General features: G+C 32.2%; 1 protein-coding gene across 5 annotated transcripts; it reads right to left on the bottom strand.

Moving 5' to 3' along the window:
* On the bottom strand, window positions 1-8133 carry LOC7465293 (uncharacterized). Of its 5 annotated transcripts, XM_024587311.2 has the most exons (15): window positions 7717-7915; window positions 7165-7264; window positions 6920-7047; window positions 6666-6819; window positions 6419-6528; window positions 6209-6292; window positions 6081-6129; window positions 5894-5985; window positions 5352-5487; window positions 5016-5098; window positions 3632-4920; window positions 1484-1591; window positions 764-1398; window positions 433-660; window positions 1-297 (listed from the first exon to the last, which is right to left on the bottom strand). In XM_024587311.2, coding segments are annotated over exons 1-13 (2889 nt in total). In that variant the 5' UTR covers window positions 7719-7915; the 3' UTR covers window positions 1-297; window positions 433-660; window positions 764-844. The 5 variants fall into 5 exon arrangements, with proteins under 5 accessions (XP_024443079.1, XP_006373860.1, XP_024443082.1 ...); XM_006373798.3 differs by lacking the exon at window positions 7717-7915 and adding an exon at window positions 7963-8133 and having other exon boundaries at window positions 433-1398; XM_024587314.2 differs by having other exon boundaries at window positions 433-1398; window positions 1484-1561; window positions 7717-7917.
* Between the last annotated feature and the right edge of the window lie 16921 nt (window positions 8134-25054).

Consider the following 25054-nt stretch of genomic DNA (forward strand, 5'->3'; position numbering starts at 1 on the left):
TTGTTTAAGCTTTGTTTTCATTCATAAAAGACAGCATTTTTATACAAAGGTAGGAAGGAAAGAAGGAGAGGACGACCTTCGTTTTTCTATTATCTATAGGAAAGGAAGCCTTGGTTTTCCATTTGAACTCTAGCTTTGGGCCTATTAGTTGAAAGATCGTGAGCATAACTTAACGAGGTGCAACTACCAAATACCTTCACTCTTCATGCAATGGGTGAGCATGACAGATTCTCACTCCATGTCTACAAAGCTGCCAAAATGTGCATGGCTAAAAACAGTGTTCTTTTCCCAGCTAACCTGCAAATAGAAGGACAAGTAGAACATGAACATCATATAGTATTCAATGTATATTGATTTTCTGAGGCGACAGTGAAACACGCGAGAAGGGAAATTGAATACACAAGCACACACAAGAGGTCTTTTGCCATTCACCTTCTCTTCATGTAGAAAAGATTGACGTCAATAATGCATGGAATGAACATGCATCTGCATTAAATGGAACCACCATGCAGCTCAAATGTACCACACAGAGTGAAGCCAAGAGCTATCTCAGTCCTATAAGTACACCACTAACAGCACAGTAATCCCTTGCAGCACACATTCAATTCTTCCATGATGATAAACTGCCTTTTCAATCGCTCTGATAGAAGATAAAAGTTCCTGTTAATGAGAGGGGGCAAAGAATGCACCGGATTAGGGTTGCCAACCACCAATATGCAACGAGACTATAAATCCAAACCATAGTATATTCATCTAAGGGCACCTTAGAAGCCACCAAATCAATCACTCTGTTATGTTCATCAGCCCATTCAAGTATTAAGGAGCAATTCCAATTCCACAGATATCACATTGCAAATCCTCTGTTGTATAGATTGCTGGAACCAGACATTTGATACTTCAAATCCTCATAGCTAGGAACAAATTTGCTAAATCCCAACCCTCCATTTCCCAGGAATTCTGGCATACAAGGATCACTAATGTTTTTTACCTCATTCCAACCACCACCCAAACTGCCATTTGGCATGTGCATATTTCTAAGCTGTTGAGCTGTCAATTGTGTAAATGACGATGATTTGTTGGGTGGAGATTGACCAAGAAACATAGGTGAAATGGTGTAAGCATCATCTGGTGGAGAGAATCTATTCCTTAAGTGATCTGACAACCTGGGGTTCTGCTGAGCAGAAATTGATTGCCGCATCAGCATTTGAAGCTCTGAATCATGATCAAAAGGACTAAACTGGGGGGGGAAAGCTGGTTTTGCATCAAAGCCTGGATTACTCAGCCTTGCTGACAGAAATCCTTTGCCAACTTCCATTATTGCAGGATCAATAAATTCAACATCCCCGGAGATGCCAATATTCCTAGATAGTGGAGCGGAGTTTTGTAGAAAATGATTTGCTGAAGAATGAGAAGAAATATTAAAATTCAATAAAGAGAAAGAAGACAAAAAGGAATAAACCATTATAAATTATAAATCACAAACCAGAATGGTCAAAATCATAGTGTACTGCCCCATGAGTAAGAAATCCTGGAGGCACAGCTCTGCTTGGCACCGAGAATCCTGGAGGGGGAGAAGTGGAAGTTTTGGAAACTGTTCGTGCATTGCAGTATGAAAAAAGTAAGGAGAATAGTTAAGAAGATTCATAAGATTACCAAAATAATAGATGTTATCATCCCAGTCTCTGTGAAACATGTGATTGGAATTCAAGGGAAATCACAGTTCATAAAATTACTAAGAGAGTTTTTTATTTATTTTAATTTGTCATAAAATGCTAAGAAAACTTCACATAACTGATGGAACAAGCTATGAGAATCCAGGCATTTTGGCATTTCCAAATATAAATAAAAACTCTATGGAAAACCTTCCAAGAAAACTTTCCACGATGTTCATAAGAACTAGAGTAACTGTACTGAGGATATGACAAAGCACCATCACTACTGTCACTTTGTCAACTCCAGCTCTGACTCTCTAAAGATCAATGGAATTGCTTGTTCAATCTAAAGGACACCATTCTCACATGTCAAAATTTTACCTTCAATAGCTCATGTCTCTAAAATTAATCAGTATCTCAAAATCTGAAAAAGAAACTGACAACACACCTACCCTACCAAAATTGATACCAAGCAAAGATGTAGCCTTGCAAAAAGAACAGAAACATAATGAGCGAGATTAAACTTGAAAGGCATTTCCTTTCATAGAATATCCTCAACAAGTATGAAACAGAAGCCACCATATCATGTCAGCCTCAATGGCCATGTTGTCATAACTATAAAAAATCTTAGATATCAGAAGTTACTCTTTAATCCATTAAAACATTCAGAAGATCTCCTAAAGAACAGAGCCCAGAAACCAATTCCATGTTTCTTCTAAATCATAGGCATGCCTCCCACAGTGGCGTGAATGGAGAACAAACCAACCCTAATAAAGGCTAGAGATAGCAATTTCAGCCTCCCAACTTCAAAGATTGTCTAGAAGTTAATATTCCAGAAGGCACTCTATCCCTTTATAAAGAGTGGGATATTATTTTGAAAATACATACTCAAACCAGAAACCATCTTACCTGTTGACAAGGTAGAGAACATTCCAGTTCTCTACATGTCCCTATCACCAATCAAATTTATTTACCTACTTCCAACACAATTGTGGGCCAGGACAGTCATGGCCTAACTGGTAGCAACACCTTATCACTAGAGAACAGCTTAAGCTAAAATCCTCCCCTCAATCAAAAGAAAAATGAGAAAAGAATAGAATAGAAAAGAAAAGAAAAATGGAAAGAAAGTAACTCATGTGAATACTTTCAAACTTTGAATACATGATAAAATTTCCAATGAAAAGGAGATGCATCATTTCACATCTAATAAAGAAATCAGATTCCCTGTTATTCAAGGAAATTAATTAAAACATGTTAACATGCAAATAATGCTAGAGATACTAAAGAGTTTTTTAATGCATCTCTTACTGAATAATTAACTAACCTACAAGTGAATGACAAAATATTAATTTTAAAAAAACTTTCGTAAATGATAGAACCATATCCTATTTCTTTAGCAAGAATGGCCAATAAGAAAACAACACATCATTTAGTAAGAGAATTTAGAAGTATCCCTAGCATTACTCTTCATCATAGATGGTTTTCTGCACTCAGAGCAGTATTCACACAAACATACAGAAATTATAAGCCTTCTGTATCATAAAAATATCGTATATTGAAAGAAAAAAAGATTTATCCTAGTATAAGATAATGGCAAGAAAAACATTTGGTAAAAATTAATAAGAATATGCACAAGGGCCGAAGCAAGACAGCTGACAGCAACAGAATTTAGAAGTGTCCCTAGCATTACTCTTCGTCATAGATGGTTTTCTGCACTCAGAGCATTATTCACAAATACATAACAGAAAAAATAAGCCTTCTGTATCATGAATCATATCATGTATTAAAAAAAAAGGATTATCCTAGTATAAGATAATGGCAAGAAAAACATTTGGTAAAAATTTACAAGAATAAGCACAAGGGGCATAGCAAGACAGCAACAATACTGCACTGGGTAACTGTAGTACATCCAGTAACATGAAAAGAACAGCTTTACAAGAAATAGGAAGAAGCATCATATCAAATTAGGTGGCACTCACCAGAAAAGCTAGAAGATGTAAAAGGATGCTTCCTGAGAAAACCATTTGATTCCACAGAAGTAATATTTGAAGAGATACTACGGTAATGGTCCATCCAAGGTTCCTTGTTTTCAATAATATGATTTGAGACGGGAGATTTATTTGTTGCATTTTCAAGAGAATGTTCAAAATTAGACAAATGATTGGAAAAACCATCCTGCCTGGCAAATGAGAACCTTGATTGACTACTCTCCTGTGGTTTTCGTATGCATGGTATTTTGAGGGAACTTTGTTGTGTATCATTATCAGCCAGGAACTTAACTAAATTCTGAGGTGATGTCAATGAATCTTCCCACACACCAGAATCCATGGATAAAATATTTGAGATAATGCTGCTCTCATCTGTATCTTGATCAAGTTTACAGTCACCACTGGCCACATTACCATGTTCTTCCAAGCACTTCCCTGATCCTGCCTCTAACAAGACACTAGAATGGTTAGAAGATCTATCCCACTCAGTAAGGCCATTAGCTTGTCTGCCATGCAATCCATTCGGCAAAACTGTGTTGCCAGATCTGAATGGAAAAGCAACCTCATCATGCTTAGGGGGAAGAATGCTTGGATGTACATCAACAGTGCATTGATGAATCTTGCCTTGCTGCCAGGACTGTTCCAAATGCTGTTTTGAAGAAGGTGAGGATGATATGGGTGGTTGATTATGGATGCTTCCAAAGTCCTGGACTTCCTGATCATCAAAACCGAGTAAATCCTCAACAATAGCACATTCTTTCAGTGTTGGCGAGAATGAAGACTCTCTAAGTGCCTCACTCACAAATTGTTGTGAGACTTGACTTTTGGGCAGTTTATGAATAGAAATCAAAATTTCTGAAGTAACAGGTTCACGGTACTCATCCTTAAGGCTACCATCAGTGCAAATTGACGATAACCCAGAACATAGTCCCTGAAGATCCCCATCCGAATGAAAATTCCCATCCTCATCCAGACTGGTAATACAGGATGGTTTGGTGAGTTTTGAAGGGCTTGTTCCAGCTGATGGCAATGCAGTATCTCCAGCACTGTCCTGAGATGCTGGAGAACAAGGTAAATGGTCAATCAATGTTAAATTGGCAGGATTCACTTCACAGCTTCCTTCAAGTATGGTTCTTTTTACGTCACCAGAACTTTTGGTGCTCACAACTTCTGATGCAAGAGCACAGGGACCATGTGATGTTTCAGGTTTATGATTGGGAGTTCCACCTGATGATGAAAAACTTGTAACTGGTGGCAAACTGCCAGAGACACATGTCACCCTGATAAAAGACATTAAATGGAATATAATAAAATTCTCAATGCCACATATCATAAGATAAAATTCAGGATGCCACATAACAAACAGATATCATACCATGAAGCTGCCCCATGTAGTGTATTGGATCTTCCAGCACCACTTTCCGCATATGAACTGCTATCCCAGTTCATTATATTCTGCTGGAAAGCAATAGTCAGGATATTTCAATTAGTGAGCACACTGGAGGAGTAAAATACAGTAATACAATATGGTTTGTAGATTTCATTTATTTGAACTTTACTGAACTGGAGATCATTCCCTATTTTAACTTCTTAATGATAACATCAGATTATAGAATATAATTATCAGTCCTACAAGAATATATAGTCCCCAAACACATCACCAAAAATAACCAAATTTTCCAAAAAGGCAATGTATAATGTGAAGCCTTACGTTAGAAGTTTTGGAATCATGTTTGGCTGTCAATGATATGTTCCTATCAGTGCACTCATCTGCTGGGGGTGGCAAAACATTTCCTGAACGCCGATGCAAATTATTTGTAGCACCAATAATTTGTTGTACTCTACTCCTTTAAAACCATAATGAGGTAATTTAAGTAAGATAGAGGTATATATGAATAGCAGAGGAACCAACAGTATCAGGCAAGTCTTCTAAAGCAACATATTTAATGTAAGAGAGATGGAAAACTGAAGAATAGGGGGAGACCCTGTCTGGATCCCTTCAACCCCCCCCCCCCCCCCCCAAAAAAAAAAAAAAAAGATATTAAAGCATGCTAGATGAGAACATATAAGGTGTAAAAAGAAAACAGAAAACTTTTGCTACCCTTGTATCATTGTTATTAAAGACATTCACAATGGACAGGAGCCAAGTGAAAGACAGCATTATCTTATCATTACATTGTGTAGCTTTAGTGCACATCCTTTAAGCAAATTAAAAAGGATCGTGATTCAAAATGAAAGACCAGATAGCAATACCTTGTAAAGGCTGAAACTAAATCATCTTTTGTAAAACTATCTTCTTCGGAGCCAAAATCATGCAAATATAAACAGTCCGGAATGCTGCAAGGCTGGACCAATAGAAGTATTGGTCACAGAGATAACATAAGAATCTCAGTTCTTGGTATACAGACTCATAAAGGAAGAACCTTTTGTGTGTGCTTACCATATTTTTCAGCCATGCATGGCAATATTTTGTCGTTCCAAAACATGCCCTGTATAGGAAAACTCTTATTAATCATCAGATTGTCAACATAAAAAGTAACACGCAGAAGAAGAATAAGATATGCTTACCTCAAGGATCTACCTTCTAAGACAAAACTGTGCACTGATTGAATACAACGAACTGCTTCCTCCTCTTTTCCATATGTTATATACCTAACAAGTGAAAAAAGGTACCATTTTAACACTACAAAATATCAAATAGCTACAATATGACAGAATCCTCAATTAGGATTGTGGGGGAGGGACAGGACATTTGACAAAAAAGGCCATTGAGCTTACACACAACAGCTGTTGTTTGCAGAATGTTGAATCGCCCCTGTTGCGGTTCGAGAAATAGACACCTTCAGAACCTTTCCATATTGGCCAAAATACTCTCTTCGCTGAAGAAGCTGATAGATAGCAAAAATACACCTTAGACTCTAGAGATATATAAAAAAGAGCAACTTAAATTTAAGAATAAGTACAACAGGATTATATCTACTTTGAAATTGCAATTAGTTGCACAAAGATATGCAAGAATACTCACGGATTCATCTGCAATATTGAGAGGTAATCCAATTATATACACTAGATTCCGTTGAATGACTCTAACATTGCTTAGATGCATCCTCCCTTCAGATATTTTTGGCTTCCCTTTATGGGACTTCAGTTTTCGCTCTGAATTCATTTCAGCCACTAGCCTGCATAGCAAAGAATGCACGGTGAATTATGAACATCAACAACTCATCAAATAGCATTTGCATAAAAGAAAGGAAACTGCAAAGTAAGCATGATGATAACCTTTCACAGTTTGCTGCCATCCCCACTATCTTTTCTTTGTCGTATGGTATACGACAAGCTGGGCAGCGACCATCAGAATTATCCTTGCCAGCCATTTCCATAATGTGGTTCCAGCACCAAACACAGATCTGTGATAATAAGAGAGAAGAAAACAGATGTGAACAAAATATAATAAAAAAGTGGAAAAGTTGACAGCCCCTTCCCGCACAAAAATTAACAACAAAGTAAGATTTCGGAGCTTAAACCTCATAACCACATTTGCATGGCTTCAATTGCTGATCCGTCAAATCCATCTCCTCAGCACACAATGGGCATGTCTTCTCTCCCTTGTCGCTCATGATTGCCCTGGAGAAAACTCACCAACATTAAACATATCTTCATAAAATATAATTTAAAAAGAATCCTCCTTGAATTGGATCCCCCGTCTATAATCATGCCAGCAACAAGATTTCCAAAGACCCATAAATTGTTTTTCAAACAATCCACTCAACTCTACCAACTCTCACAGTTTATACTAGTTAAAGCATATAAAATGGCTTCTACACACCTCAGTATCATAACAAAAGGGCAATCTTTTCAATTTCCTGGGTTTTCTCAGCAACCAAACGGAGTGTTATGTAGTAAAATCCTCATAAATTCAATTAAATCTAATCAAATCATGCAACTGATGAAAAAGAAAACACTTCCTTTTCACTGAGCAACAAGGTCATCAGCAAGAAGAAGAACTACATAAAAACAGCATATCAACTTTTGTAAAAAATAAAAATTGAAACTAATCAATCTAACAAAAATCATACATTTGTACATCCAAACCCGAATCAGGATCCGAAAATTCAGAATTTAATTTCAAGATGTGTAAAGCAAGAGACGGATTTCTCAACTTGTAGATACTACTTTTCCTTTTAGGTTTAACGATCTAGACTACTACTATTATTATTAAGAAAAAGAGCCAACAAAGGTTGGATCTTAAATAATTAGAGATAGAGCTCAGGTCGGCCAAAGAAATGAAGAAAAAAAACAAAAGAAGAGAAGAGAGTGATTACTTTGTTTTGAGGTACGGCACGGGAATAGAGGATAGAGAGAGGCTTAACAGTGAGGAAGATAAAAGCAGAAGTGGAGCAAGGAATATGTGCTTTGAGCTTGTGTGTGTGAGGGAGGGGGGGAGAGAGAGAGAGAGGGCGACCTTTGGATAAAAGTGAAAGCCACAAACCAGAGTGTGTGTAGGTGAGTGTCCGTGTTTTTATTTTATTTTATTTTTTTATTTATGGATAAACGAACGGACGGACGGATTGGCGTGTCGTGTGGTGATTTTGTTGTGGATGGATGGATGAATGTTGATGCGCTTGTGGTTTATATACCATGTTCCTACCAAACCATAGTTATTAAACTTGTAAACTTGTATGCGACTACGCACGTAGATTTGAGATCCGGTTATATACATTATTCAAGCTACTTTGAGGTTTTTTTTAATTATGGAATAAAAAAAATATTTGAGATTATTTTTTAAAGTATTTTTTATTTAAAAATATATTAAAATAATATTTTTTTTATTTTTTAAATTTATTTTTGATATCAGTATATTAAAACAATTCAACAACACTAAAAAAATAATTAAAAACAAGAAAAGTATTTGAGTACCATATTTATTGCTTTTCAATTATTCATACTTAGATTATTGATAAACCTACTCAATTTGTTAACCGAATAAGCAATATCTAGTCTTGTGTAGTTCATAACATACATCAAGCTCTCAACCATCTGAGAATGTTTTAATTAGTATATTCTTTCACCTTTATTTTTGGACAGATATACACTTATGTCTATTAGTGTTTTGACAATATTGTTATTACTTTTAGAAAATTTGTCAAAATTTTTCTCAATATAATAAAATTGGGATAATATAAATCCATCGTATGTCCTGTTAATTTTTATTCTTAGTATGACATCTACAACACTAAAGTCTTTCATGTCAAACTTATTAGTTAATATTTTCTTAGAATATTTGATCATGTAATCATTGATGTCTAAAATTAACAAATTATCTATAAAGAGACATATAATGACATCACCTTTATATATGTCTTTTACACAAACACATTTATTAATTTTATTAATTATAAATCATTTGATAGCATAACCTAGTTCAAGTCATTATTTAGGTGCTTTTTTCAAATCATAAAATAACTTGACAAACTTATAGACTTTTTTTTTCTTATCCTTTAACCACAAACCCATTGGGTCGTTTTAAATAAACCTTTTTGTTAATGTCACAATTTAACAAAGTTATTTTTATATCGATTTTATGAATTTTGAACTCATTAATAGCTGTGATGGCTATTGATGTTCATATAAAAGTTATTATTGACATAAGTAAATAGTGTCAAATAGTCCATATCTTCTTACTATCTGAATCCTTTAGCAACAAGTCTTATTTTATTTATGTCAATAGTTTCAATATTTTTCATTTTTTTTAAAGATCCATCTATGACCATGATTTACTTCTAGATAGAAGATTCACTAGTTCCTATATATGATTGCATATAATTGATTATTAAAGAACTCTAAAACGTGTGGGGAAAGCACTGCAGCTTTCCCTACGCCTTTTAGACTTCCCATATATATATATATATATACCTCACTTGCTTTCCGAACCGTCTCGCTTTTCTTTTCAGGTTCCAAATAAGCGACATCATGATATCGGTATCTTAAATGCTTTGAAAAATTACGCTGTCATTTTTTCTTTCTCTATAATTGCATCTTGTTTTCCTTCTATAAAGTTTATAAAGTTAAGGGGGATACTGAATTATCTGACATGTCATCAGCTTCAAGATAATTAAAAGGGCATACAAAGAGGCAATAAACTTACATGTTTTCAGGTTCCATTTAGACAAAGTCAAGTCAGCCAGTCTTTTTAATAGTGCATTAAATGAATGTGACATTGGCATCATTATGCACACATGCTTGCCCTTGCGTTTTCATTATTTCCTGTTCTGTTTTAGTTTGTAGTTGGCAGACACTTCTAATTGTTTTATTGCATGCGATGGTGCTCTTCAGAAATGGTTCTTTAGCAATTCAATTCTCTCGGCTCCCAGCTCTCTTAAGATATTTAAAGGTGTGTTTTTGTGTAACTTTTGTTTGTTGAGGGTTCGGGTGGGATGTGCTTTTGTTTTTGTCAGTGTATAGCAGCCATAATTTGTTTTGCTTTCCTCTGTAGTTCGTTTTTTCCTTTATCATATCATCTTTCAGGAGAGGAGTTAGACTTTAAGGTTAGAATATTTTTCTGTTTGTTGCTTTTTAAGACTGTGCTGTAACAAATAACTATGCTCATGTTGTTGTCTGCATCTTAAATTATTGCGCATGGGTTATGCCCCATCATTTTCGACGTTTACATAAATTTGCCACCTGACAAATGAGCGTTTTTATTTCATTGAACATCAAGTATCTTTGCCTTTGTGTCTGATTCTGCAGTTTAGTGGTGCATCCTTTGTTTCTATTTTCATTGTTGCTATGTTCTTTAAAAACTCTTCAAAGATACCAAGGCATATCACAATTAAAAAACTGAACTTGAAATATGATAGTGGCTATCTCAATTATTATTTGTTAAACACAAAATAATTCATGTCTTCATTCAGATTATAGACATACAGGCTATTGACCTAGAGAAATTGGAACATTAAGGGAAACAGGTTCTCTCTTGCTAAAATCTAGCGAAAATCACAGGGAGGCATTGCAAAAAACAGAGACAATAGGGGAATCAAACTATGAGTAATTGAATTGTTGAATTTTCTTTATCAGTAAACACAACTAATAAAGAAATAAGTATCAATGGCTGCAAAAAAAAAAAAAAAAACTCCTAGAGATTAACTTAGATTTAATTAACATCTCATGAACAAGATGTGGATCATATTATGTATTCAAACTATCACCACATAGAGCCCCAACTTTCTTAGGGTCATAGTCAACACAAGACTGAAGAAAAAAGCCTAATTTTGATCTTTGAACCTCTTAACAAATAACCTCGAATTGCTACAATTAATTATTCATTAACACTAAACCAAAACAAAACCAATGCAAATCGTTGTAAATTTTTTTCCCTTCTTCAACACCAAGAAACATCGTAGAGGTTAAATTAGTATACAAAATAAATAAGTGGTTAGAAACACACAAAAATCAAGATACGATTATTACATCTTCAAAAAAAAAACTGATTAATTCTACATTATTACACACTTGAAATACCAAGATCATAACCAAAAATCAGACCTCCTGTTGCTGCAAAAAGGCAAGTGAAGAACACCCTGAAAGTAAACTTTCCAGGGTATTCCTTTCCACTAGATGTTGGAGCGAAAGCCCCTCCAGCCATCTCTCTTTCTTTCTCTTTGTTTCTTTTGGGTGTGATTGGTGAGATTCGTAAGCCAATCAATGAGAAGAGGGAGTATTGGAGTGCTATATGAAATTATATTTATAAAGAATATATTAACAATACTTAAGGCGTGGGAACAGTAATGTAGCTTTCCCACGCTTTTATTTCATTGAACTTATATATTATAATTATAATAATATAATAATAATAACATATATTAAAATACTAAGTTGTCTTTTTTTTTTCTTTTTTATGCCTTTATGGGTTTTTTGTTTTTGCTTTTTTCTTTGTGTTTTTTTTCTTTTAATGAATTTTTTTTAATTTAGTTTGTTAATGTTTAATTTTTTTTTATTTAGTTATCATATTTTCATGATACGGATCCCGAGTTTGATGGGTTAATCCAGAATTTTTGTTTTTCTTCTTTTTAATTAATTTTTTTGTTTAGTTTAGTTTGTTAATGTTAAATTTCTTTCTATTTAATTATCAGACTTTCATGACACGTATCCCGGGTTTGACGGGTTAACGCGTCAATTTGTTTTCTATTTAGTTATCAAACTTTCATGACGTGAATCCCGGGTTTGACGGGTTAACCCAGTTAATTCAATTTTTTTTCTTTTTCTTTATTAGTTTTTTCCTACATGTTGATTTTTTTTCTTTGTCTTCATTAATGTTATTATTAATATTATAAATATTACTCTTGGATCAGGCGTTACAGCCAAACCCAAGACTCATAGGTATAACTTTACATAAATTTAAATCTTAGCTTTTTTTGATATTTTTTATGCAAAAAAAAATTAACCCGCAACATCGCGCGGGTAATGTAACTAGTATTTCACTATTGCTTGTCTCATATTTAATAGGAAACTTTAGGACAATACATTATTTTGGTAGTAGCTCTTAAGTCTATTTTTTAACAAGTATTTTAGAAAATTAGGATCAAATATTTTGATCGTTTTCGCCCTTTTAATCCTCTTTTGCTCAACTTTATCATTTTTTAATTGATAATGACTATTTAACCTTGCTTTAATCATTCTCTTAAGTGAACGAATTTATTATGCTTCTTTAAATGGAAACACATCTTTAAATGGAAACACATTTTTAAGTAATATAACATTTGTTGATTCTATTGTTATATTAGGATGAATATCTTCGATATTTGATTTGTGCATAATAAATTGACATGTACCATTATTGTAAGCATATTCAATAATTAAAAAAAAAAGTATAGGAAACATTGTGAAGTGAAGCTCCTTCCTAATTGTTTTTCTCTATCTTTTTCTTGGCCAAATCGATTATTATAACTTTCATAGAAAAGAGTTAAAGGAATAAGTAGCTAGGATAAAAAAATAAGCTAGGCTGAATAATGCCATATAAATAATATGTTAGTTGACAGTTAGAAATAGTTAGTTACAATGAATAAATGATTAGAAGTTAGTTAGACAGTCATTGACAGTATATGTAAACCAGTGTTGAGATTACATGAGAATTAGACAATTACATAAGAATTCATTTTTAACTTCTCTTCTTATTTTGTTACTTTTTCTTCTCTTCTTCTCTTGTGTTCTAAGGCTTATTAAGGCCATGGCTTAACATTTTGTATCAAAGCTAAGTCCAGGGCCATCAATTAGAAGTAATCAATTTAAGCTTTACAAATAGTGGAAATTAACAAGTTAATGATAGTGGAAGAACACTGCAGGAAGCTGGATGAACAAATATAGAGCAACTACCGAGAATGGAAAGATTCTATGATGGAAAACAAAGAACTTTAGTTAGAGAAAACAAAAAAGATTGACCAAATGAACCTGCAAATTAAAGCTTTGACCATTAAATTCTAGACTTTATTCGAGAATCAATTGGCAAAAAGAGAAATAAATGCTAACTTAAAAAGGCATCTTGGCTACTCCAAGAACTGTAGGAGTTAACAACTCTCATGAAAGCATTAAAAGTTAAAATCAAGAGATCATATGGTAGGTCACGAGCAAGGTAGAGTGAGTTATAATTCAACACTACCAAATGTTTACTTGCCAATGTTATGAGGAGATAATCCTCAATGTTGGTTAAGAAAATGTGGGAAGTAATTTAAGTTTAATTTAGTTGTTGCAAAACAATGGGTATAATTAGCTTCATACTATCTTGATGGCAAGGCAAAAGTATGGTACATGGGTTTATATGTGAGGATGAGCCTTTGATTAATTAAAAAGAATTCTCTCAAACTATTTATAAAAGATTTGGCAAGAAAAATTACATAGTGGAAGAGTTCAACAAGTTTGTGCAAGTAAAAAATGTGGAGGATTTTATGGAAAAGTTTGAGGTGGTAAAACCCTTGATGAACGCCTTAAGTCCTTAATTGCTTAAACCATAATATAAATCCAATTTTATTAGCGGATTGAAGGATGACATTAAACCAATATTAAAGATGTTAAACCAGTTAATTTGTTAATGGCTTTTGCGCAGGAAAAGTGGCAAGAGGAGTTCAATAATGTTATAGCTAAAAAAAGCAGAATAATACGAAGAATAAATCATTCCTTCAATAGTGGAAGACCAACATATAATTTCTCAATCAAAACTTCAAATCATTCCAAGAATGAACCACTGAAACAGTCTTTTAATAACTTAATTGAGAAAAAAAAAAAAAGACTAGGACAATGCTTTCAATATAAAGATTAGTATATGCTAGAACATTAATGTAGTAGTAAGGGCCTCCATATGATAGAAATAATGAAGGATGGTAACTAGGATTTTATGGAAGAAGGATTGAAAGATGAGGAAAAAAAGAGTAGCAAGATTGAGAAGTTTAGGGTATCATTAAATGCTTTAGCTAAGATTTATACTTACAACACTATTAAGACTATATGTAGTTGTAAAGGAAATGATCTTATAATCCTAATAAATAGTGGCAATACTCATAGTTTTATCAATGAGTATGTGATTAAAGGATGTGATGTTGTTATTAGAAAGACTAATGTATTGGTAGTAGCAGTGGTAAATAGAAATGTTATGTTATGTGATGCATAAAATCCTAGATTTACCTAGTTTTTGCAAGGTTATGAATTCAAGGATGACCTAAAGATACTTAAGTTAGGCAGTGTGATGTAGTTTTAGAAGTGGATTGTTTAAGAATATATTCTTTAATACTATTTGATTTAATAAGTTGAAGTTGTCTTTTAGAAAAGTGGGTGAGATGATTAAATTAAGAAGGATAATTAAAGAAGTAGGATTACAAATGATGACTATAAAAAAATGCATAAGAGCTTCAATAATGTATTGTTTAGACTAGTGGGTCAATTTTTTTCCTTGGAAATAGCTGAAGAAGTGAAGAAACTAGTGAAAACTGTAGATAATAAGGTATTGTTAAAGGAATTTATAGGAGTATTTAAGGAACCAAAGACATTACCCTCTTTAGAAGGTTTGATTATAAAATTCCATTGAAGTCAAGTCCATATCTTGTGAACATCAAACCTTATAAGAGCTCTTTTATTCAAAATGGTGAGATAAAGAAATTGGTTATAGAGATGCTCGTGAATGGAATAATCCAGCATAGTGTTAATCCATTTGCTTTACTAGCATTACTTGTAAAAAAAAACAGATAACACTTAGAGATTTTACATAGATTACAAGCAACTCAATAATTTAACTATAGAAACAAGTTCCTTATTCCTCTCATTGATGATCTCCTAAATGAATTTCATAGTTTCAGATTCCTCTCCAATTTAGACTTAAGGTCTGGTTGCCATTAACTAAGAATGAATGAAGAAGACATTGCGAAGACTACATTTAGAACATATAAAGGCCATTACGAGTTTAGAGTAATACCATTTGGATTAACAAATGCTCTTGTCACTTTTTAAACATTGATGAAAATCATACTAAAACCTTTTCTAAAGAAGTTTTTTTTGGTATTTTTCAATGACATATTGATTATAACTCTACTCTTAAATCACATGTTGATAATTTAAGACATGTTTGGAGATTTTAAGTGTTAACCATTTGTTTACAAAGAAGTCCAAATATGCATTAGGTAAGCAACAGGTCCAGTATTTAGGGATGTGATTTTAGTGGAAGGAGTTGTAAATAATAGAAAAAAGATCGAGGTAGTGAGAAATTGGCCTACTTCATAGTCCTTAAAAGAGCTTAGAAGATTTCTAGGTCTTGTTAGTTATTACATGAAGTTTATAAGGAAATTTGGAGTCATTTACAAACCTTTAATGTATTTGCTAAAAAAAACAATTTTGGTTGGAATGAAAAGGTTCATGAGGTTTTCATGCATTTTAAGAAAGCACTTTGTGAAGCTTTAGTATTTGCTTTATCTGACTTCAATAAGAGTTTTGTCTTAGATATAAATACTTGTGATTATAAACTAGTCAGAAAATGAGGCCTCTAGTTTTCTTCGGTAAAGTTTTAAGTCTTTAGCATATAGGGTTATCTATTTATGAAAATGAATACCTAGCAATTCTCATGGTAATAGAAAAATGGAGACATTTTCTTGAACAAGAATAATTCATAATCCAAACCAATCATGGAAGTTTGAAGTACCTTTTAGATTAAAAAAAAAAATCATACTTCAAATCTAAAGAAAAGGTTAACTAAGCTACTTGGATTCAGATATTTTCTAAAAAGAATTGTTTAAAAAACTTGGAGTTATTTGGATTGATGATTACATCGTATCACCCTCAAACAAATGGTCAATTTAAATGGATGAACCAATGCTTAGAGACCTATCTTAGTTATATGACTATGCATAGCCTTAAAAGATGGTATTTGTGGTTGTCCTTGGCACAATTATAGTATAACATCAGTTTCCACAAAGCCATAGGAATGAGTCAATTTCAAGCTCTCTATGGTTATCCCCATCATCACAGAGAAACAATACTTGTTGCGGAAGAGTTAATATAAAAATGAGTCAATATAGATTAAGTGCTTAAGGCACAACTAGAGATAGTCATGCATATGATGAAATAGTGGGCTAATAAGGGCAGTATAGAAAAAGAATTTCCATAAGATGATTGGGTTTTTTTATATTATAGCCTTATAAACAAGGGAGTGTGGCTTTAATAAAGAATCTCAAACTTAATCCAAAGTATTATAAACCTTATCAGATTAGTAAGAAAATAGGGGCAATAGCTTATCAATTAAGACTATCTGAGGGAAACTTGATACATCTTGTATTTCGTGTCTCTCTACTTAAAAAGTAAATGGGGGAGAAAGTAGTAATGTCCATTAGTCTACTAGTAATTGACGAGGGTGGAAGGATGAAAGTTTTTCATGTTGTAGTGTTGGATAGGAAATTGATGAAAAAGGAAATAGGGCAGTAGTAGCTGGTCTGATTCAATGTTCAAGTTTATTCCCATAAGATGCCATATAAGAGGATCCTGAAGAAATCAATGCCTAATTTCCTGAGTTCAAAACAGATTCTTAAGGATTCTAGGAAATTCTTAGGGACAAAAATTCATTCAAGGGAATAATATTGTTACAACTCATGAAAAAACTAAAGAAAAAAAAGCTAAGCTTAATAATGCCACATGAATAATATATCAGTTGATAGTTAGAAATAATTAGTTACAATGAATAAATGATGGGAAGTTAGTTAGTCAGTCATTGATAGTATTTATATATCAATGTTGAGATTACGTGAGAATTAAGTAATTATAAAAGAATTCATTTCATTTCTAACTTCTCTTCTTATTCTGTTACTTCTTCATCTCTTCTTATATTGTGTTCTAAGGCTTGTTAATGATAAGTCTTAACACTGATATAATTAAAAAATGTGTTAATTTTTCCTAAACATGTAGCAATTCTCTAAAAGAAAGAAAAAAAAGTCCAGTCTCTTTTAAGTTTTTCTTTTCCTTCTACCTCTTTCTCTCTCCCTCGTACTTATCCTAATTAATGATAAACACAAAAATAAAAGACCAAGACTTACTAAAAAATACATTAATTATCTTTGCCCATATTCACCCATTTCTCAATCTTCACTTTCCATTGAATTTTGCAAAACCAATCACCAGTTGTTTCTCTACATCATTAGACTCATCACCTTTTCTATGTAAAAGAAAAGATAGGCCTTTTTTATGTCTCAGAATACTAATCTCTTTAAGAAAAAAAAAAGTGGGAAAGGAGTCAAATTTCTCATGAAAAAAAAGAAAAACTTTGAGTAGATGAAGACAGAAGCAACATAAAAATAGAAGAATAGGGTTTTGTAACTCAGGGTTTCTGTTTTAATTTTTTTTACGTATGATTTTTTTGTTAATTCTTAATCTACTGGTTTTTTGTACAGCATAGTGAGATAATGGATTTATGTAAATATAACTATTATAGAACCATAGGTTCTCAAATTCAAAGTTGTGAAATCTACAGGCGTTTATCTCTTCATTAACAAATATCGGTTGAAGAATGAAGAAATTGGGAAAGAGTTTTGGATGGTTGATATATTTTAGTAGTTAATTATTTTTATTATATTGAGGAAATTAAAAAAAAAATTATGTCTTTGCAGGGTCTTAATCTTCTTTACTCTCTGCCAATTTTTCTAGGTAAACGACATGTAAATTTCTGTTTTTTTTCATTTTGTGTTATGGATTTATGAGGAAGGTTTCCTTCTGGGAAGGTTTTTGAGTTGTTATTGGTTTGTATCTTGGTTTTGTGTTTCTAAAGGTAACTTAAGCTTTTATTTCACTTAGGTACAATAGATTGAGTGTGCACTTTATTTAATGTTGTGACTAATGATAGAAAAAACTTGCGGGCTTGGTTTTGTTTGTTCTTAATAGTTTTGTGTGATTGATTGTTCTTTCATTAACAAAATGGATGTATATAATGAGAATAATGTAATGAACTTTATTGCTTATAAACATAAAATGTCAGATCTTTTTTCAAGATCTAACATGGGTTTTTGTTGCTTTTTCTTAATAATGTTAGGAAGACTAGAGATGGGTAACAGAAAGATTAGCAGTAGATTAATGGGTAGAACATAAGAGATTTGATTGTGTTGAATCAAGATTTTGTTGGAAGACAACAAGTATACCCTTGCATTGTTAATATGAAAGGGTCGCAATATTTTTTTTCTTGTTCTTGATATGAATTTTTAAGTTTTAGTGTTAGCATTCTATTGATTTGTTTTCTTATTCCTTTTTGAAGAAAATGGTTTTTTTTTATGCATAGAAACCATGGGGTTTGTGAAGGACATTACAAATTACAAGGTTAAAAACAATAACCCCTTCCACTTTATTTTCTTTCTATTTTTTTTGTTGGTAAGATGATAGGAAATAGAAGAAAATCAAATTTGAATCATGGATCTTAGAAAAGAAAATAACAATCGATATGCAACTGTAAAATTCTTATTTTATTTTTGTGTAACAACTATCGGGTTCCCGAATGTCATACATGCAGTGGACACAATAAAATAAAATTATTCGAGAGTCCTTAAGATCATATTAGACAGATCTAGAGTTGTTTAAGAATTTATCACCTGAAAATTTGATCTTCTTTGACTTTCATTAATTCTTTAAAAGTTGGGCTGTCACAAACCATAAGTCGTCTAATTATCCGACTTCCAACAGTAATGTACACGAACCACCGGTGAGAAATCTCTTAAATCCATATTTAGGAGAGAAGGATTGTTATGCCTAAAGTGATAGCTCTTTATTTTTTGACTTCCATAGTTTTTCTGTCAAATAGACAACCTCTAAAAAATAAGAGGCATAACTTACTATTTATAGGGAAATCTGAAAAACCCTATAAATTGGTAAAATATCAATTTGCGCCCTGAATAATATCCATAAATTAATTCAGGATAATTTTAGAAATTAACTCAATCAAGTTCTTAATTTTTTTAGGTCTAGAAATATAATTCATGTATTAATTATATTTTAGTTCTTAATTTCTAAAATACTCAAGTCATACTCAAGTTAATTATTATAGTTTAATTTTTGAATAATGGTTCTTAATGTGTGTGACGATTAGGTTCCTGATATAAATTCTAATTCTAATTAAATAAATTAAACAATTTAATCTATTATCAATTCAACAATTAATTTAATTTATATTTGAAGATTAGGTACATCGTCTAGTAACGTGTCATGATCCCTCAAATATTAGAAAAGTCATTAGTGGTTTGACCTAACATTTCAGTAACCGGTTTCTCAGTATAATTATTATCCTTTCATCAATAATGTTTTGATTTAATATTAAAGCATAAAGTATGTCTACCAAGTTAAATCATGTTTGTTTTCTACATAATAGTCATTGATCTTTGAATAAGATTTAAGACCCTTTTCAAATCTCATTCATTATTGACCAATAATTTCTCAGTAAATATTATTTGAGACCAGATAGAACATTTTCTCTAATTCACTTAGGGTGATAAATCATCTATTGATCACTCAAGTACTTTTATATAGTTTATGTTATACCCAATGTCTACCATTTCGTTACCTCGATTAAGATTGTTGTTACTCATTTTTGGGTTCCCATAAAAAAAATAAAAAAATACAAAAAAATATATTAAAAAATATTCGGAAGAAATCCAAAAAATAATAGGAGCGAGAAAAGGATGCTGGAATGCCGAAAAATGGCCAAAAATTGGTTGAGAAGGTTAAAAAATGCAAAAGGTTAAAATTTGACAGTATATCGTTGACTGTTGAGAGTCATGTTGACAAAGAAAGTTCAATTTTGAAAAACTATATTCAAAATCAGATGTTTATGGACTCAATTAAATTTTATCTAAGGTTTAATTGAATTTATGGAGGGTTTGATTGCAAGAAAAATTGATTTTTAAGTCAATTAAAGTTTTTATTGGCAGAAATTAAAGTTCTGGGGTCCAATTATAATTTTGAAGAGTTGATGTGGCCAAATCAGGGGTTTAATTGCATAATTATTGAAGTTTGATGGCCAATTAGGGACTTAATTATCCAAAACCAATGACCAAACCAAAAAAGACGGTAAAATCAAGGGATCTAATTACAATTTTTCCAGGGGCGTGATTACAAAATTGCATAAACATTCAAGGATCAAATCAGAAATATCATTTAAAGTTGCAAAACGATGTCGTTCCATTCAACATTGTTCACTGTCTTCTTTAGAAGACGTTGCGTGAGCTGGCCGAGAGAAGTTTGCAGCGATGAAGGCGCGATTTGCTTCAATCAAGGGGGCATGTTTCACGACTACCATTATGCACGTCGACCGTTACTCCATCCTTGCAACAACAAAGGTAAAACACCTGCATCCTCTGGCTATAAAAGCCAGAGAATGTACTGCACTGAAGGAGGAAAAAAGCAAGGAGACAGCAGAAATACAGAGAGAGGAAGAGTGTAAGGAAGAGAAGAAAAGAGAAAGGAGAGAACACAGTGGGAAATTTAGGAGAGTAAAACACAAAGGAAGGTCGCACGATGATATAGAAACAGAAGAGCAAAGGAACAACAGTAGGAGAAACCGAACGGTGAAGCCAAAACACAAAGACAGCAGGGGAGGTTAACACCACCATCGGTTTCCTTTCTCCAGAAGCAGGTATGCTCATTTCCTTTCTTCGCAACAATTGACGCATGTTTGTCTAGAAAAACAAAACGAAACAGATGACGAAAGAAAGCCAAAAATTGCCATTTCGTTTTTCCTCTGTTAATAACGAGGGGTCTTCGTTTTTGTTATTTGCAAAAAAGAAGGATGAACAGTGCGAAGGTAATAATTACCTTCGCACTGTTCCATGCACGCGTAGAATTTTACGCGTGCATGGCTTAGTTGGGTCACTGGCTTGGGCAAGTGACCAGGCTGGGCTGGCTAGGTCCAGCCCAGCCATATGGGCCGGGTTGGGCCCAACTCGAAAAAAACATTACAAAAATCTTTTCAAAAAATTTGTGATTTTCTCGTATATGTTTTTACTGCATTTTGATCAATATTGGTTTGTATTTTTATACTGTAAAGATACAAATACGGTATTAAAATACCTGGTTTTCATCAAAACAAAAACAAAATATTTTGTTTTCATGCATATGGCAAAGTCTCTCAAAAAAAATAAAAAATCATATTGTATTTTCATACAACAAAGAAAATTTCAAAAAAAATATGTATTAGCATGCAGTTTGGCTTTAATAATCAGTTTATTAAAGTCACGAGAACTAGGCTAATATTTCAAAAATTCCAAAAAAATTATTTTCTTTTAACATCTGGGGTTATGACCTTATACGTAAGATGTATTCCCGATATTAAATTCTTTTGTTAACGTTAGAACGGTTAGGTTTTACCCAATAAGATAAGAACCTCCTTACCGATGAGGACTTTTCTTAAATCATAGACGGACCAATAACTAGAAAACACGACAAGATCTTAGATTTTATCAGACAATAAAACAATGCAACTTACTTTAGGTAGGGCGTATTTGGGATGTTAATACCTTCTTTTTACGCAACCACTCCCCGTACCCGATCTCTGAGACCAGTTAGGGTTTCTAGTGACCAAAATACTAGGTGGCGACTCTCATTCTATTTTTCCATTAATAAAAGATAAGAATTCCTTGTCTCCCTATATTTGCCACATTAGATACATTTTGAGGGTGTATGTTTTCGCCGCGACGCCGCACACGTGCGACAAAGATGATCAAAACATAACATTTTTTATATATGATAACTTAGTGATCTCAAGTCTAAAAATCACTTACACGACCATCACGTGAGCCTTTCGATAGACATAAGTGATCTCTCCATATAAAATTCTTATGCGTGTCAGTTTAGTGTACATGTCTTATGACAAACATCTATCTATTAGTTCTAGGTATCCCGTATACCTTACCTTATGAGAACAACTATTTCCTTTTATAAAAGAAAAAACATAATATGTATCAGTGTCTACGACTCTAATGAGTGTACAATATTTAAGAGAGCATCGACCAAGAACATTTTAAAAACAATGCTTTGATGCAATAAGAATCTCATAATTATAACAACTTTATAATTTTCTTTGCAAAACATTTTTATCTCATAAACTTTATCTTTACTTTAAATTCATTAATCTAATATTATATGAATATTAAAGATAAATTAAGCCTTTATTAATAATAAATATGTATTCACATAAATATAATAATACCACATGTAATTAACTGATTGACTACATGATATATTAAACTAATAATCTCTAACTTGAACTAAAACCAATCGCTTATGTTTCTTATATCATATTGCTCCATGTAGCATTAATGCTTCTGCATGGATAATGACTTAGTAAGAAGATCTTCTAGATTTTCTTTGGTGGATACTCAATCTATCTTTACATCTTTCATTTCATTGATTTATCGAATCAAATGGAATTTCTTAAGTACTTGTTTAGATCATTGATGAGACCTTTGTTCATTTACTTATACAATGACTTTATTATTATCACAGTACAAGGCAACTAGATCAATAATTCTAGGAACCAATCTAGTTTATTGATGAACTTTTTAATCTAAATAACCTTTTTGTTTCCTCAAACATGGCGGTGTACTCTTATTCAGTTGTAGAATCAATTGTGCTCTCTTGTTTGGAACTCTTCCAACTCAGGGCATTACCATTTAGAGTAAAACATATATTGACTGATATTTATTATTTTTCCAACATTTCATTGAAAAATTTTAATTCAAATAATTTTGAACTTCTAGTTTATCTTCTTCATTGATGGATCATATAGCCAAGTATAGGATACTATTTCCATCATATCTCGTTCAATATATGTCTTAGAATATATGTCTTTGAAGGGAGGTATTTCATGCAAAATAGATAAGAATTCAATCTTAGATTCTTTCATGCGAAGCTATTTTAGTATCTAGTTTATATGTATGGATTGAGACAATCTAAGTAACTTTTTAAATCTATCTTTATAGATCTTTATATCAAATATATAGGTTTTTTCTCCCAATTTTTTTATGGAAAAATTCTTGGACAACCAAAACTTTACTGATTAAAGTAAAAATATGATTTTTTTAACAATAACATGTCATCCATATATAATATTTGGAAAATGACATAACTCTCACTAACCTTTTGTAAACATAAGGTTTATCCATATTTTTATGAATTCAAATCTATTGATTATACCATCAAAATTGGATATTCCTACTTCTTAAAACATTTATACATTGTCTTTCATGTTAGTCTTTCTTTTAAAAAGCCACTTATATCAATTGGGTTTTATCTCTTTAGGTGGATTAACCAAGTTCCAAACTTAGTTAGTACATAAAATCCATAGCTTCAAGTCATTTCTTGGAATAAATATTATATATTTCTTCCAAGTAATTGGTAGGCTCATCAATCATAAGCAACATGTCATTCACAACTTCCATAAGAGGTTCTTCTCTCATTGTTCCAAACTTTGTGTTTTTTAAGGTTCAGGCTAAACATCCAATGTTTTAGCCTTAAGAATATATATTTTATCCAGATGTAGTTTTCTAAGAGGTGTGGAGAATCTCATTACCTTTTAGATAATCCTTGAAATATTTGGTCAAATATTAATCATCTTGATCCAATCAAAGTTTCTTTATATGTATTATAATATGTATTTCAATTTTATTTAAATTTATATTGAACCTATGCATTTTAAATTTACGTATATACAAACCATTCCTATAATTACCAGATCTATAAAAACATCATTCTTATAAATGAATAATATTTGTCCTCGATAATAAATTTAAATCCATTTAATACTAAATAAAATGGAAACAATATCTTAAAATAGTAGAACAAAATAACAATTATAAAGTTCTAGTATTAGCCCATTATACAAAACAAATTAACTAGTTCTTACAACTAATGTAGCAGTTGTTGCTTCATTACTAAGTCGTTCATCTATTTTGCATTTACTAATCTTCTATTTTTTTTAGTTTCTGCATGCAATTGCAAATGTGAAAACCACATTCAGGTATCCAATACCAAAAACTATAATGCAAAGTAGTAAGATAGTTTTCAATTATAGCCAATTAAGCAACAAGGCCTTTTTCCTTCTTAAGAGTCCCTTCAACAGTCTTAAGCATATTAAACAATTTTAACAATGTACTATCCAACTTGTTCATGTAATAGTTCATAATGAATTGCGAAAAGTTTTGGGGCAATAACTGCAAAACCATGTCAACAATTAACCCATGGTCCATGACAAAACCCAATTAGCTCAATTTTTCATTATAGCCAATCATTTTCAAAACATGGGTGTTCACTGAAGAACTCTCAGTCATCTTGCAGCAGAGTAATTCTTTAAAGGTCTCATACCTCTCAGTCTTATTGGCCTTATAAAACAATTCTTTGAGATGCATAATTATAGTATGGACATCCATATTCTCATGTTGCCTTTGAAACTCAGGTGACATACTGACTAACATCACACATGCAGCCTGTTCATTGTCATCAACATGACGCTGATGTCCATTTCTAACTTTTTCTTCAGCATCCTCAGTAGAGGAATTTGGAATTGAATTTTCAAGAACATACAACCTTTTTTCTTGCTTGAGAACAATTCTCACATTTCGTTCCAATCCAAGAAATTTGGTCCATGTAATTTGTTAGTATCAAGTATATTTTGTAGGGAAATGTTACTATTCATTTTGATCTACCAAACTATTTATATAAAGATAGAGAGTATTAATTTCATGCATACATATTTAAATTCTAAATTTAGATAAGGTCTTTAATTTTAATTTGATCTCCCATTATTTTCTTGCAAATTAATAGCCCTCCATATTAATTCAGGGAATCTCGCTTATATTTTTCTAGTGGGCTAGAATCTTATTAAATTTATTTGACCTTGAGTGACTCAACAAATCAAAA

The sequence above is a fragment of the Populus trichocarpa genome, chromosome 16 (assembly GCF_000002775.5).
Source record: "Populus trichocarpa isolate Nisqually-1 chromosome 16, P.trichocarpa_v4.1, whole genome shotgun sequence".
In the NCBI taxonomy this organism is placed as follows: domain Eukaryota; kingdom Viridiplantae; phylum Streptophyta; class Magnoliopsida; order Malpighiales; family Salicaceae; genus Populus; species Populus trichocarpa.